At 37.0% G+C, this 15741-nt stretch overlaps 1 protein-coding gene across 11 annotated transcripts in view; it reads left to right on the forward strand.

The window, feature by feature from the left end:
- The window catches only part of TRPS1 (transcriptional repressor GATA binding 1), a 271619-nt gene that overhangs the window by 77620 nt on the left and 178258 nt on the right, over positions 1 to 15741 (forward strand). For all 11 annotated transcript variants that reach the window (XM_043880561.1, XM_043880554.1, XM_043880563.1 and 8 more), the window contains one exon: positions 9240 to 9843. In XM_043880561.1, the coding sequence (XP_043736496.1) occupies positions 9240 to 9843 (604 nt within the window). The remainder of the gene's footprint in view (positions 1 to 9239; positions 9844 to 15741) is intronic.

The raw sequence follows: 15741 nt of genomic DNA on the forward strand, positions 1-15741 counted from the left end.
TTCTCATCATACACATATACAACAAACAATTGAGTAAATATTTAACTTCCCTTATCATTAAGGAACTACTTGAAAGTCAATGATATTGTCATTACCTATCTACTTAACTAGAACGTGGAAGAATGTACATATTTTTTGGTAGTGTATGTGATGACAAGCATCTATCTGTTCAGAGTCAAAGTTTTTTAAACAGTGAATATTTTACACATATATATCTCAGGCTGAAGGAAGTAGCATTAGATGCAGTAACTGATTAAATTAATGTAGCTACTGTACAATTTCTATCTTAAAAGAGCTCTGAGAAGGAGCATGAACTGTGTGCCCTGCTAGTTCTGAAGAATAGATTTTATGATAAGCACATAATTATCAACATATCTGAAAAAGCTAAGTACAAAGTGCATTAGTACAGTTTCTAAAAGGGTGAGTACCATAATAGTATCATCTACATTTGTGTCTTTTATGTGTCATGTTCTTTTGAACAGTATGTAATAAATCAGTTGCCTGTAAAACTTTGAAATATAATTCAAGTTGAAAATTCCCATTGTGGCACAAAAAGCTACCCATAGTTCATTAAGGAAATAACCCACAATTGTATTACCTTTATTTGGACACATAATTTATTAGAAATTTCAAATTTGATAGTCCTGAAGACTTTATACAAGAACAATTATTGAGTTTTGGATAAGATAAGTGTTAATCATGATTTCCATTTCATATTGTGTTGTTATATATATTATATAATTTATTTCTCACATCTTGTTTACTGTCTATTTCATGGAAAGATTTATCTTTCTATTTCGAACATTTGATAGGGACATCTTATTTTTGAAAGTGAATCATAAATTGAGATTTTTTTCTTTCAGATATGACATTAGTTGTGTTTTCTCCTACCATGTGAAGGTGAAATCACCCCACACTCTTCTAAAAAAAGGTCCAATTACTCCAAATGAGCAAATACTCATCAGATCATTTCAATTAAGAAATACAGGATGAGCAGGTTGAATGGAATCTTCCTCATTCAGAATTTCAGTTTTCAATAGATTATATATTGTGTATGGCCCTTTGCACTTGACTAAAGCTGAATATTCAATTTTCAACATTTAAAAGTTGATTGAACTGGTTATCCACCTACACATCTGTAATTCCTTTTCTTTTTGTCCCTCAAATACTCTCTTCACAAGCTTTTCATTCCAACATTCAGCAGTGCTGGTTACCTCAAGTGCCACACCTGTAGACTTATGACACAAAATATGACTTACTAGTTGTCACATCTACTGAACTAATTTCAATTAAATTACTTCATTTACTCTGCTTTTGTGACAACTTATTTGTTGGTATTTGTTTACCTAATTACCAAAAAATACCTTGAAGTCTTAATGGATTAGTATTTATACTTTATTCATTTACTTTGATGTTCACTTAGTCATTGAGGCAGAAAAACTGTGCTTAAAACTACTGAAAGTGAAATATAGGTTACTGGGTAAAGGAGAACTTTTTAAGTGATGGCAAAAATAAAGGAGAAAGGAGAAAAACAAAGTGCTGCTTAGAGCTGACTCCACAAATACTGTGAGCTGTTCGTTATGAAAATTGAAATATACAGATATTATCAGAGTAGAGCAAAAGAGTAGCCTCTTAGCTGATTTTTCTAGAATTTAGAAAACCTCAGTTCTTTATGAATTATGAAAATAATTTTTAATCTCTACTAATGAATGAAACGCTTCTACTAGAATAAAAGGCACTGAAATATGAATGGATCTGAAATAAATGCTTTTTATAACACATGAAAACTCTGTCAAGTAGGATAAGGAAAAATCATTTTTTTCTCAAAGAAATTTAAGTCACTTGAATCAAGTACGATTTGATTTTTTTATCCAGCTTGATCCAGTTTCTCTGGAGGCAAAAGATGATTATCTCTTTTATCAAAGTTGATTGTCTCATTGTCTTTGCATTGGACAAATTGAGATTTTATGAAAGTATATGGAAAACATTGCATGAGACATACTTACACTAAAATATTTGCATATTTTCTGAAATTCACATTTAACTGGGCATCCTGTGTTTTATCTGACAGCCATGGCAGGGCGATCTACAGAATGACATCTTTTTTCTTCAGGTAGCATGAAGAGAATGTTTGCTATCCAGATGGCAGCAGAGTATAGAATTTAAATGAATGCAAATATATTTGCAGTGTCTTTTAAATTAGTTTTGCTTAATGTAGCTATTGATAGACGTTCTAGAAGTTCTAAAATAATTAAGACTTTATTCAGTGGGCCACTCAAAATATGCCATCTGCAAAATGTCTATGTACTTCTCTGCTGTGTTATGACTCTATGTATTAAGTCTAGTGTCCCCTGGGCTGTGGTTGTTCATTCCTTTGGTTATTAAATAAGATATTTATTGACTCTCTGGATGTTCTGGGTAGGGTGGAAGGATGTGTGGGCTTTGATCTTGATTTTCAGGCAATTACAATATAACTGTAAAGTAAGATCCACATGGTTATTTTTTAAATGGGAGCTTTTTAAGTGATGAAATAAATCTTTTTATGCCATCACTTAAATCAAAGGCCATTTTAATAAAAAGCAATGTGAAAAAAATCTTCAGAGGACGACAAAGTTTCATTGTAGCTCAGAAGATGTTAGGTTTACTCTTGGGTTGAGTCATTTGGGAAGTTTTTATGGATGAGAAGGTAGTTAAGGTGGATCTTGAGAACTGAAGGGAAAATTCTCTGAACCCTTTAGAGGTTTTTATATTAACGCTGATAAAATGAAGTGCATGTAGGAGGTTAGAGTGGACTCCAAACTAATATAGTTTGTCAATGACTAAACTTTTACTCTTCAGTAATGTTTTTTATACTAGGGATTAAAAAACCCTTTTTATTTTGGGGGGGACACAGCAGTATACTGAAGGTCTTTTCAGTTATTGTTGAGAGAGTGACACAAGTCAGAGAATATGCCCAGATCTTTCAGGAACTAGTTCCTGAATAAGCTAGTAACATTGCCTCTACCGTCTACCACGTACATACAAGAGTAACTGTGGACATAAGCTAAAACGCTGTATCATGCCCTCCATATTCTTTTATGAATTGGCTTGTCTGTACTTCACATTCTTATTTTATGAAGTAGGGATGGAAATAGATAGTTTGTGTGATTGTTGTCGGATAATATATATAAATGGCCCAGCACTAAAGAATACTGAAAGATGATCCCCAAACAGTGAAATAAAGAAGATGAATTACTCTTTGGGGATTATGCTTGACAATGTCATGTTTATAGTTTGAGCTTATAAAGCTGTTAGGGTTGGCTCTCAGAGGTGGGAGTATGTGCTTTAAGAGGGAAAATGATGTTGCTCATCATAAAGAATTCATTTGGGAATGTTCTTCTATCAAATACTGAGTATGTATACTGCGAGTATACTCAAATACTGAGTATGTATACATTCTAGTCTAACTAAGACTCATCTTGACTTATTTCTGACCATGGTTTCATGACTCCTTCTATGTAAGGTGTGGTCTGGGAACCAAAAGCGTCAGCATCATCTGGGATTTTGTAAGAAACAGAGACTATTGGGTTCCATCCCAGGCTCCCGAAATCAAAACCTGAATTATAATGAGATTCCCAGGTGATTTTTCTGAATGTTTAAGCACTAAAGAATACTGGGCTTAAGAATAACTGCTCAGATGTTAACATAGGTGATTGAAAAGTTCATGTAGCAACTTTTGAAAATAATGTTTTTTTTCACTATATTTCCTATCATTTGTTTGATGAATATTATACAGAGAAAGAAGTTCTTCAGTTCTCTAGAGTATTATGCAGCAAATGCCTTTTCTGCTTCACCTAGTGGTGTTCAATGGCCTGAAAGATGAAGTGCTTTAGCAGTTACTGCTTAATTGTCAAGCTTTGGTCTCTTTTCATTAATAGTAGTCACACTCAGAATCTTATGATTCTAAATAACATAGAGAGTAAAGGCATTACCTGTGCTTTATTAGAGTCAGAGGATGGCTTGAGTCTGTTCATTCAGTTGTTTAGAACCAGGATATATCTACTAATGTAGTTTGTGACTAGCTCTGTATGGGTGTCCCCTGAAGACTGCTAAAAATTCAGATTTTCAGGTTATGCCCAGAGATCTTCAGTTAGGCATCTGTGAGATGCTGGAGACGTGGATTCAGCCCCTGGGTGGGTATGATCCCCTGGAGGAGGAAAACGGCAACCCACCCTTGCATTCTTGCCTGGAAACTGCCATGGACAGAGGAGCCTGGTGGGCTGTAGTCAGTCGGGTTGCAGAGAGTCAGATATGCCTGAGCATAGAGCACAGAGGCTCTGGAATCTGTATAGCTGAGAAACTTCTTCAGTTGCAGCACTGCATGCATCCCATTTTGCAAAACATTGCTGTAGTTGGTCTCACTTCTGTCCATTAGAAGAACTTTCCCTTCCCCTCATATTTTCATTTTTTATCCCCCATGTTTTCATTGTCAATATTGCCAGTGATTTCATTAATTTTTATATAAAGTTAAAAATTTAGGCAACTGAGGATAGAAAAATAGAACATGTGTCTGGAAGGTGGCAGTGAAGTCGCTCAGTCGTGTCCAACTCTTTGCCACCCCATGAACTGTAGCCTACCAGGCTCCTCCATCTATGGGATTTTCCAGGCAAGAGTACTGGAAGGTAGTCACCCTGTATTCTTGAGTTGATGTAGACGAAATGGACAAGACACTGTTTCTCCATTTTACTTATCTGTAAAAATAGGCTTTATACATCAGTGGAATGTGAGATCACATATGGGTGAGTGCTTTGAAGTCTTCAAAAGAAAGGTGTGTGCGTTAAGCTTGTTATTGCCACCTTGCTTTAATATCCTTCCTGTTAATATGTGTTTTTCTTTTCAACGTAAAACCCGGTTTTCACTGAGCACTTATCTCTGCAGTTTCTGTCTTCTTCCTGCTTTATTAAACAGTTGCATTCGGACAGTCCTCCAGTCCCTGTCTTGGTTTTACCTTGATCATTCAGAATAGGAACTCCTCTGTGGGCATATCAGAACAGGTCTTGCTGAGACCTATAAGAAGTCAGAGAGTTGTCTGTTGGGGCAGGAACTTGGAACTAGAAAACCTAGAAGTCCCAGACATCTTGTTTCAGTGTGATATTTGTGATGAATTCATTGCCTAGGCGAGACACACCCAGAACTCCTTGTATACTTAGGAGGACATGTCAGTCAAATACTGGATAAAGTTAGGTGTATTCATCTTTATTTGGTGAAGGAATAGGTTGGTTCAAGGACATTTCTAGATTGCAGTGTAAAGTAGATATTGATGGCACATAGTTACTGAGATATATTACTAGATATAGTATGGTTTTAAACCACTTTACTGAATACACTCACAATGCATCCCCACCTCTGAAGATTGTTAATAAAACACAGGTAATGCCCTTTCTATCTTTGTTATTCAGAATTTTAAGATTATGGATAATAGTACTCATACTATTATTGAAAAAAGAGTAAGACTTGACAATTAAGTAAACTGCTAAACTGCCTCATCTTTGAGGCATTGAATTGAAGCTGAAGGCTTTGAAGCTGAAGGCTTTGAAAAGGCATTGAAGCTGAAAAGGCATAAAATTCATTCTACCTGGTAATGTCTTAAAACAAAGAATCTTCTAGGAAATAAACATAGTTTTAAGAGTGATGTCTATCATGGTTAAGGTACATAGGAGAATAGAAAAGAATGATACCAAATTACCATTTGGTACAATAACCAAACCAAAGTTTCAGCTCCTTTGAACGGAGTATGGAATGCAAATTCACATATAAGCTCCCTTTATTTAATTTTAGGATTTATATTGATTAACTCATTCCAGAGGCATTATTATTTTCATTTTGCAGGTGAGGAGATTGAGGCTGGTTCAGTAAATATCCAAAGTTGCATATAGAGTAAAATACAGAGCCAAGACCGAAATTTAGGCATTCTGGTCCTAGCATCTCTTAAGTGGACTAAATTGCTCCTCTAGTAAGAACTGTGAGTCTGCTGTTTTAAAATAATTTTGTCATGTCCTACTCAAGAATCTTTTATTTCCTCTCCTGTTTGTTGAATCTTTCTCCTTGTTGCCCTAAAGTGAATTGTCTTTGTTTCTTGAAATAACATCACTGTAATTCTTGAGAACATTTGTCCTTTGGAATTTTTTGTTCCTTTGGTAGAAGTAGCAGTGGCCATTTATAGTCTTAATTTATAGGCACAGATTTCATCACAGACTTTAAGCAGAGACTCCACCATGTCAGGGAAACCATCAGCATACTTGCCAAAGTAGGTAGTGAGCTCATTAAAACTGTCTTGGGATGTAGGTCAGTCAGAGCTTGTGAATGTGCTTCCTGATGGTGGGTTTTGTTTATGTTTAATTTTCCGGATTGACTAGATAATGTGGTATATCTTCAGTAGAGTATTTCCTGGGTATATTTAGACCTTTGACCATTCTGATAATTCATTTTTATCTGTCTGATCAAGCTCTGTAAAGCTAAGCTAACAATTTGGGGATACAGTTTGAGTTTAGGAGTTTGTATTCCATTGGATGATAATCAGATATAGTTAGTGCTAGGAAGGTTCTCTGAATGAGGTTCCCAGATGTTCTAAGTCCTAGATTTTGAGTCTTGCCTATTGTCATTTGTGATCTTAATTCTGTTTCAAGTTTTCTGGCTTTGATTTTGGTGGCAAGATTCATCTGTATATTTTCTCCTTAAGAGCTGGCTTTTTTCACTTGAGAATAATTTATCTTACTATTATATTTTTATGGTCAATTCATGATCAAATTATTTATCATTTATTGTATATCCTCCTGTTTTACTTTTGCTACTTAATGAAGAAAAATAAAAGAAAAAAAGATTGAAAACAGCCTCCTTAAAAAGCAAAACTTTATCCTTATTTATTCAACCAAATGTAAGCTCTTAATGATAAGAAGATAATCATGTACTGAGTTAATTGCTCTCAACAAATATTGGCTGAGATTTTGTTACATGTCTTATACCTTTGAGTTTTGCTTCCTTAAAATGAGAATGTTGTTTTGGATTCTCAGTCATCAAACAGGTCTCGGAATGAAGTCATCCAATACGGAAACTATTAAAGTCCCAAAGCTATTAGAGCACATATTTAACTAAGCTCAGTTCAGTTCAGTTCAGTAGCTCAGTCGTGTCCGACTCTTTACGACCCCATGAATCACAGCACGCCAGGCCTGCCTGTCCATCACCAACTCCTAGAGTCTACCCAAACTCATGTCCATTGAGTCAGTGATGCCATCCAGCCATCTCTCCTCTGTCATCCCCTTCTCCTCCTGCCCCCAATCCCTCCCAGCATCAGGGTCTTTTCCAGTGAGTCAACTCTTCGCATGAGGTGGCCAAAGTATTGGAGTTTCAGCTTCAGCATCAGTCCTTCCAATGAACACCCAGGACTGACTAAGCTACCTCTCTGCTTATAGCCTTACATTTGCTTCCTTTTCTCTCTGAAGAGACCTACCTCCTTGTCATGGTCCACAAAACTCTAGATGATCCTCAAGCTTGTTGATTATTAGCTTTCCCTTACTTATTCCTCTCAAACATCAGTGGCCTCTTTTAGTATCTCAGACTTGCTAGAATGTACTGCCCTTCCCCCTCCCTCCTTCTCCTCCCAGGATAGCTCTTTTCTATCATTTCTTTGATATGCTTCCCTCAGAAAGGCTTTCCTGGCATCCTTGAGGAGCCCTTCCACCCCACTATCACCCCATCCATTTCATTCTTAGTGTTTATCACTCTTTGTCCTCACATATTTATTTATAGTCTAATGTGAAGCTTGTCATTCCTGACTAGACTCTAAACACCAGGTGGACAAAGACTATGTGCCTTGTATTCCCCGGCGTGTACCCAGTGCCTAGCAGAGTAATACTGTGATGGTTATCTACAGATTACATAGAGGAGTACCTATGTTGCCTGAGCATTGAGCAATAGCTCTCAAAACTTATTTTGTTACTTTATTTCAAGTTGTAGCTCCTAACATGTTATGTCAGTGGAGTAGCAAGTGTTTCACATGGTTGTTTAATTAGAGAGCCACACAGGGTTTTTACAATTAAAGAATGTATGCTTCATTCTATTCTGAGTTGTTTGCGCACCTTTCCAGTATGCTTTGGGATACATTGTCTCTGTTCTTTATTAAACAAACTGTTTGTCTTCAGTTAACAGTTACTGTTCTGTCTAGCAGCAGGAGATGCTACAGAAGCCAACAATAAGGTCTCCTTGTTTTATGCCTTTTAAAAAGAAAACACATACATAAACCCACGTTCACACACCCTCCTTAAATGAATATATCTGCACAGCACCTATCATGCTGCTTGGCACCCAAGAGATACTCACTTGGTCAAATGTTCATAAGTCCTTACAGTTAAAAAAACTTTGTCTTAAAATTTTTTTGAGCTTCTGGTGTGTCTTACTTACTAGATTATATAAGGTGCATGCTCAGTTGCTTAGTTGTGTCTGACTTTTTGTATCCTGGACAGTAGCCCACCAGGCTCCTCTGTCCATGGGATTTTTCCAGGCAAGAATACTGGAGTGGGTTTCCATTTTCTCCTCCAGAGGATCTTCCTGACCTAGGGATCGAACCTGCATCTCCTGCATTGGCAGTTGGATTCTTTACCACTGAGCCTCCTTGGAAGCTCTAGGGTAGTCAACTTCATTTGGTTGATTCAGTGGGTTTGAATTTATGATAGAAAAGAACATTTTAATCGATTTGGTATAATTTATTTTAATTTATATAAAGGCTATATTGAATACTTCAGCACTAGAAATGTATGTATATTTAGAGTGAAAAATATCTCAGTGTAGTTTAAAAAAGCAGAAACAGAAAAGTCCGTTGATGAAATCAGGTGTAAAAATGTATGAATTTCTTTTAAATAATATAGAACTGATGATTATGCAGTCACGGGAAAATGAACAGAGCAGGTCCTTCAATAATAAAGCACATCAACCAGTTTTAACTGTGGCTTGCTTGGCTGGTGTGTGTACACAGAAGTGTGTCTGTGTGTTCATATCCCTGCTATTGCTAATATAACAAACGGGAATATCTCATGCCTTACCTCGAACTAAGAGGCCAGTTTAGTATATGCCGGTTTCTGGGTGCTGAGACGACTGTATTTCGTTCTGCCTGTTACATCGCAGGGGATAAAATCCAGGTGCTTGAAGACGATTCTTTTAAGCTCTGTGTGTGCTAGATTCGGAGTGACGGTTTTCTTCTCCTGCAGGAGAGCACACAGCTGCTACAAATGCCGTCAGTGCAGTTTCACCGCTGCCGAGACTCAGTCACTACTGGAGCACTTCAACACTGTTCACTGCCAGGAGCAAGACAGCACTACAGCCAACGGCGAGGAGGACGGCCATGCCGTCTCCACCATCAAGGAGGAGCCCAAGATGGACCTCAAGGTCTACAGTCTGCTCAACCCAGACTCTAAAATGGGAGAGCCAGTTGCTGAGAGTGTGGTGAAGAGGGAGAAGCTCGAAGACAAGGATGGGCTGAAGGAAAAGGCTTGGGCTGAGAGCTCAAGCGATGAGCTGCGCAGCGTGACTTGGAGAGGGGCGGACATCCTACGGGGCAGTCCGTCTTATGCCCAAGCCGGCCTGGGGCTCCTGACCCCCGTGGCCGGCCCCCAGGAGCAGGCGAAGACCCTGAGGGATAGCCCCAACGTCGAGGCGGCGCACCTGGCGCGCCCCATCTACGGCCTGGCTGTGGACACCAAGGGCTTCCTGCAGGGGGCGCCCGCGGGCGGAGAGAAGCCCGGCGCCCTCCCCCAGCAGTATCCCGCGTCTGGAGAGAGCAAGGCCAAGGATGAATCCCAGTCCCTGTTACGGGTAGGAAGGTTTCATTTTTTTAAGTAATCCTTTTTATCTTAAAGGGGAAGCTGGGAGCTGGGGGAGCCCACATTCTCCAGAGTTAGTATCATGCCTTTAACCAAGTGCAGCTAAATGATGCGTGTCAGTCTAGGGGTTTATAGGTAATCCGGCCGAAGCGGGAGGAAGCAGCTGCCGGGCGTTTGTGTGTACGCGACACACGCTTGGTCGTGTGGGGGTAGAAGTCACTTGTTTGTCACTGCGTTCAGCGCTGATTGAATGTTTGTTAATCATTACCGGTCGTTCTGCGACGCAGCGAGGGTGCTTTTGGAAAAGGGAGGCTCGGAATCGCAGCAGGATACACATCTGTTACCTTAAAATGACAAAACGGCTTTGAAGTTTGAAGTGGTGTGACACAGTTGATGGTTAATAAGGAATGTAGCAGAGATGTAAATCACTGAGAATGCAAAGCCCTTGATGAGATATGAATACAGAAATGTGGTATTTTTAAAACTCACAGCATAGTTAGATACACATGCTAGTTATGTTATTGCCAAAAGGAGGGGAAAAAATGAGATAGACCTAAGTGTGAATGCTGTGAAAAGTATTCACAGAGAACCATGAATTATATATTATTGGGCTCTTGTAGGGAGAAAGACAAAGTCCCACCTGGAAAACAAAACAAAACAAAAGCTCTCTAAGATCCTTGAGCACTCTCTTCATGCTGTGTAGACTGTGACTTATCAAGGAATATTTTAGATTTTGAAAATTCGTGAGCTCCCAGTTGAGTGATGCTTGCTTTTTGCCTAAGCCCACCACTTCAGCATCTCACCTTGACTCTGAGGAAGTTCTGAGCTTTCAGGCTGTTTTCAAAGCTTTGTTCCTGCGTCGAAGGTAGGATCAGAAACCAGATAACCTTTACAGAAGAGCTGGTTAGGAAATACAGTTCAGCCAGCCCAGTGCTTTGACCTGGAAGTTTGAGACCACTGGGTTCTCTTTGGATGTGTTCTGGGGAGAAAAATTACTCTTTCCATGATGGCTTGGCTACTCTGCCCTCATTTCCTACAGAGTCTCTAAAGCCTGTCTGTGCTTCTCTGAGTTTTCTCTAGTAGCACTGAGAAATGCCCCTTAGAGGAGCACAGTTAATTGTAAAAGCTGTTACCTTTCCTGTTTGCAGTCATGCCCTGAAGCTAAGGAAGGGCTTGAATGCAGAAGAGGAGATGCCTCCTTGTGCACTGAGAGACAAAGAATCCTTCCTGCCTACTGGGAAGGAGCAAGCTGATCCTAAGTAACTGGAAAAAAGAGAAATAGTTCCTGTGCTTTTTAAGTGGGTACTCGATTTAGGGAGCTTCTTTCTTATAATATGCATTTTATCATAGTACATGCTCGTCATTTTCTTAGGGAGTCAGGACTCTTCTGATCTCAAGTGGCTATAACGTAGGAAGGACATGCCCTAGGATTTTTAAATTTTAGGTTGCATCTTGACAGTATGGTGGAATTGATGGCCTTACATATGTATCACTAGAGCACCCATGCTTCCCCCCCTCCCAACTTAACAGTGTTTTTTCATCCATGACATCTTCATTTGGTATCAAATTATGTGACTCTTTTAGACTGTTTCTGGAATGTTACCTTTTCTGCCTCTTTTTATATACACTTAAGAATTTGGAGTGAGCAGTAATTTATGAAGTGGTGCAGCCTAAAATCTGAGCAGGATAGTTCTATTCTTTAAGCAGCCTGAGGGTGATAATACTTTTCTTAAAAAAAAAAATTGTTTTTCTCAATTCCTCTACTTCCTTAATTCCCTGATTTCAACTTTCTGTTGCATCATTTCAACTGTCTTTTCAGTTCCTCTGCATTAGCTGCTGAAGTAGAAAATCTTCAGCGAGAGGCTATCTATATTTTATAATGACTAACAGATTCCTCACTGTAGGGTTTGTGATACTTAAAGGCCATCATCTAGTAAATTTTGAGAGCTGACCCCCAGAAATATATATACACGCATATATACATATATATGTACACACATATTATATATATATATATATATATTAAAGTGTCTTGGATCATTCTTCTGTAATTTCAGTAAAATTTGAATCTTTAAAATTTATATTTTCTTTGGACTTGACTCGTGGTTTTGAAAGTCATCCGTTTTATTGGACGTTTGGGACAGGAAGTGTTAGCTGATTTCATTTATTGTGAAATATTTAGTGTATTAACTAAATTTAAAAGTTTTAATGTGCACATAAATTGATGATTAACCTTTTAAGATACTTGTGAGAATTAAGAAGCATAGCCCATTCTGATTGTGAATTTGACTAGAATTTTACTTTGGTGGTAAAAATTAGTGTCACTGAGTTACCATGGCAAATACATACTTCTCAGTTCTTTTTCTGCCATTAGTCAGAGGAAACCTAAAAGAATATCGCCATCATATTTATGAAGGCCAAAACAAAGTACTTTAATTGTGTGATTTTAGAGGTCCATAAAAATTTATAAATACACAATTGAAATATGCAAGCACAATTTAAATGTTTTAAATGAAAATACAGTGGTCTTTGTAAATATATATCTACAGAATATTATTCATACTTGAATTTAAATAGTAGAATGGAACTTGAAATTAACTTGCTGTTTGGCATGTTTCAAAATAGTAGAGAGTTAAGAAATCGAAAATAGCTTTTAAAGTGATTTATTAAATTAAGTAGTACATCTGATATATCATTAATAGAACAAATATATTTATAAATACATTTATTCATGTAGTTTCTAATACTAAAATAAAAACTTGACCATCATCTTTGACTATTGTGCAGAGTGGTATCGAGAATTAAATGTGGAAAATATTAATTTAAAATAGTTTAACACTGTGCTGGTAAATAATGGAAACATTTTTTAACACATTATTAACTGGGGGATTTTTGCAGAAACTAATGCCTGTGGCATTAATATGTCTCCCGTCAATAATGTGTTAAGAGTAAGCTGACTGGAGATAGGCTTAGGTCACAAAGCATGTAATTATAATGTTGCTTGCAGAGTACTGGTTTTTCTGATACTTGTTTTTAACTGGTTGTAGTTATGAAATTTTGCTGTACTCCAAGTGAGGAAGGAAATAAAAGAATCACAGAGAAGAGCTCAAGTTTCAAAATATTCATTAGTTTTCTTCACTTCTTTTTTCTCTTTCCTTTTTTCATAGATCAGTGTTTGACTTTTAATTTTGTACTCAGTGGCAGCTCATATATGTATATTTTCATTTGGTGTATGTCTTTAGATTTCCCTTGTTACTAGTATGAAAATCATCTTGTTATAAAAATGTCTAAATGGTGTATGTGACCTGTGTTTATCACTGTGCTTTGAATATGTCAGGGAACACATTAACATAAGCTTCATCTTGTAAATTGTTTTATGAAAATAGGGTTTTTCTGTGGATTAACAGTATTTCTATAAATCATTTTTTCTTTAAGATTAGAAATACTAAACCCTGTAGATGCTTTGCTAGAAATAGTCCAAGTTTATAGGTAAACTTTAACTGTTCCTCTTTTAAAACTTCTAGATCTTATAAAACATGAATAAGCTCCTAAAAATGTTTTGAATATGCAACATTGAAGTTTAGCTCCGTGAAGAGGTTAACATATTTAATACTGTCTTGCTGAAAGCAAGATTAATTGGTTTTGTATTCAAATAGAGGTTCCCTTCTCATTTTAAACTAAACAACTTAGTATAGTCATAACTCAGTGTAGTCAGGTGCTCTTTTCTGATCAGCATCTTGTAGAAATTTTATTTTCACAAGAGTGCTATTTATTTGGTAGCTTTCTTATGCAGATGTAACTGTATGCATTTTATTATTTCCTGGTTGAGAAATTCTAGGTTTCATTCTTGTAATTAACATTTTAGATTGGACTGTATAACACAGAAAGCTTTGTCTTTTAGCTGATAACCACATTAAAAGGAACCAAACACCTGTCCTTAAATTTCACAAAGATTTTGCCAAAGTCAAATACATTAAAAAAAAATTTTTTTTTTAAATAAAATGCAGACATATAAACATTTGGTTGGCAGATCTTTACTTTCTGTCGTAAACTTCTTCATGTCATGTCAGAACAGAATGTCACAGTCAGATAACTGATAGTCTCTAATTCTTCCATCAGTGCAACGCCCTAGTTATCAGTCCACTTTGCTCTTGCACCGAGGCGAAAAATAAATCTCTTTGTGATTGATTTTGGTTTGCAGTGTGCATTTATTTAGGGAAGTTTGTCCATTTTAGCATGTACATTTTGCACTGCTTGATTTTGACAGAAATGTCTGGCCAGGGCTGTGGAGTTGAGTTTCAAGTTCTGGGTGTTGAGATCCAAGTTGAACCATTGGCTCAAAGAAAGGGCCTCCCAGGATCCCGTTCATCTGTCTCCCAGAGAGGAGCACGATGCCAGCCATCCTCCCAGGAGTACTGCGCAACTTAGTTAATTAATGTTTGTCAGGCCATTTGAGATTGTCAGATGCTGGGTTCTAGATAAGTGCAAAGGAGCATGATGATTTGTTCATTTTGTAAATGTGATACCAAGACAGTACAAAGCAGGTGTTATTTCCCCCTTTCTTCAGCGGCGTTAAATTTATAGTTTAAAGATTGTTGATACCGGACAGTCCATTGAGATGCAAAAATGTTCTTTTGGGGACAGTCCATTGGCAGCCAAACAGACGTTTAAACAAGCGACATTGTTGAATGCCTCTACAACCATTGACAGAAGATCGCAGGAACTTCTTTTAAACTAAAGATGATCTTTAGTGAGAAGTCTGATATTTATTGTTTTGCTTCATGTTTAATGAAAATAGAAGCAGCTATCATTTAAGTACTGTTGTCTTAACATAGTGTTTAGGTACGTAAATATTTTCCTGACTTCATTTGAATTTTGTACTTGGATATGTCAAATACCGTACAGAAGGTCTAAACCAGGACAAATGGGGAGTATGTACTTCCCTGATCATTACCTATGAAATAGTAGTTTATAAGCCATGTTGGTAAAGTTTCTTTTGAGGTAACTGTTGATTTTGTTTTGACCAAGAAGAAAATATTAAAAACCATTGACTCTATCCAGAGATGAATAATCCTTGTACATTGTTAGATTATGATTTAAAACAGTATGATTTAAATTCAAGAATATAATAGGTTTATTTTAAAAATAGCAATCATTCATCCACTTAGTTTTTGTTTAATAGTGAACAAATCACTTTGTATTTATTAAAGAAAATCTAGGTAGCTTTTTTTCCTTTATTGACTATTTATCTTATGCATTTAATATACCGTATTTGACAATAGATCACTACTAAAATCAACTTGATATGTATATGTTTGACCAATGGGATTTTCTGTTATTCTACTTTCTTTCTTTTAAGTTGGCTCCCCTGGCTCAAGTATTTTTTAAAAGTGCATTTTTTTCCTCTTTTTTGTAACCTAGGCTTTTTGTGAAGTCTGGCATAGTTCTGTTGGCCCAGGTTTCTAAGGCAGGGGAAGCAGATGTATCTTTTAGTGAATTGGTCTGTAAGTTTGTAGTCGCTGTGAAATGGTATCCTTCAGCACAGTTATCTGTTAATTATTTCCTGTATAACTATCTTTTGCTTGGCTTCCTTTTTTTTTTTTCACAGACGGCATGAGTCAGAAGATAACAGGGCCCAAAAAGGACCCTATTGTTGAATGTTCTTAGATGTTGGAAGTGAACAGTATTCAGAAAGTGGCCCAAGTTTCAAGAGCACAGATACAGAATGATTCAAAAGTGTGTCAGCCATGAGCTACACACAGCCTTGGAGTGAATCTTAATGTTGTTCTGGCAAAGTCCAGTCTGATGGATGGATGGATTTCATAGAAGTGTTGATTACCTAAAATCCGGGGAAATTTTCTACCTTGTATTTCTGTGTGTTTTCTTATTT

This window comes from Cervus elaphus, chromosome 21 (assembly GCF_910594005.1).
Source record: "Cervus elaphus chromosome 21, mCerEla1.1, whole genome shotgun sequence".
In the NCBI taxonomy this organism is placed as follows: Eukaryota; Metazoa; Chordata; class Mammalia; order Artiodactyla; family Cervidae; genus Cervus; species Cervus elaphus.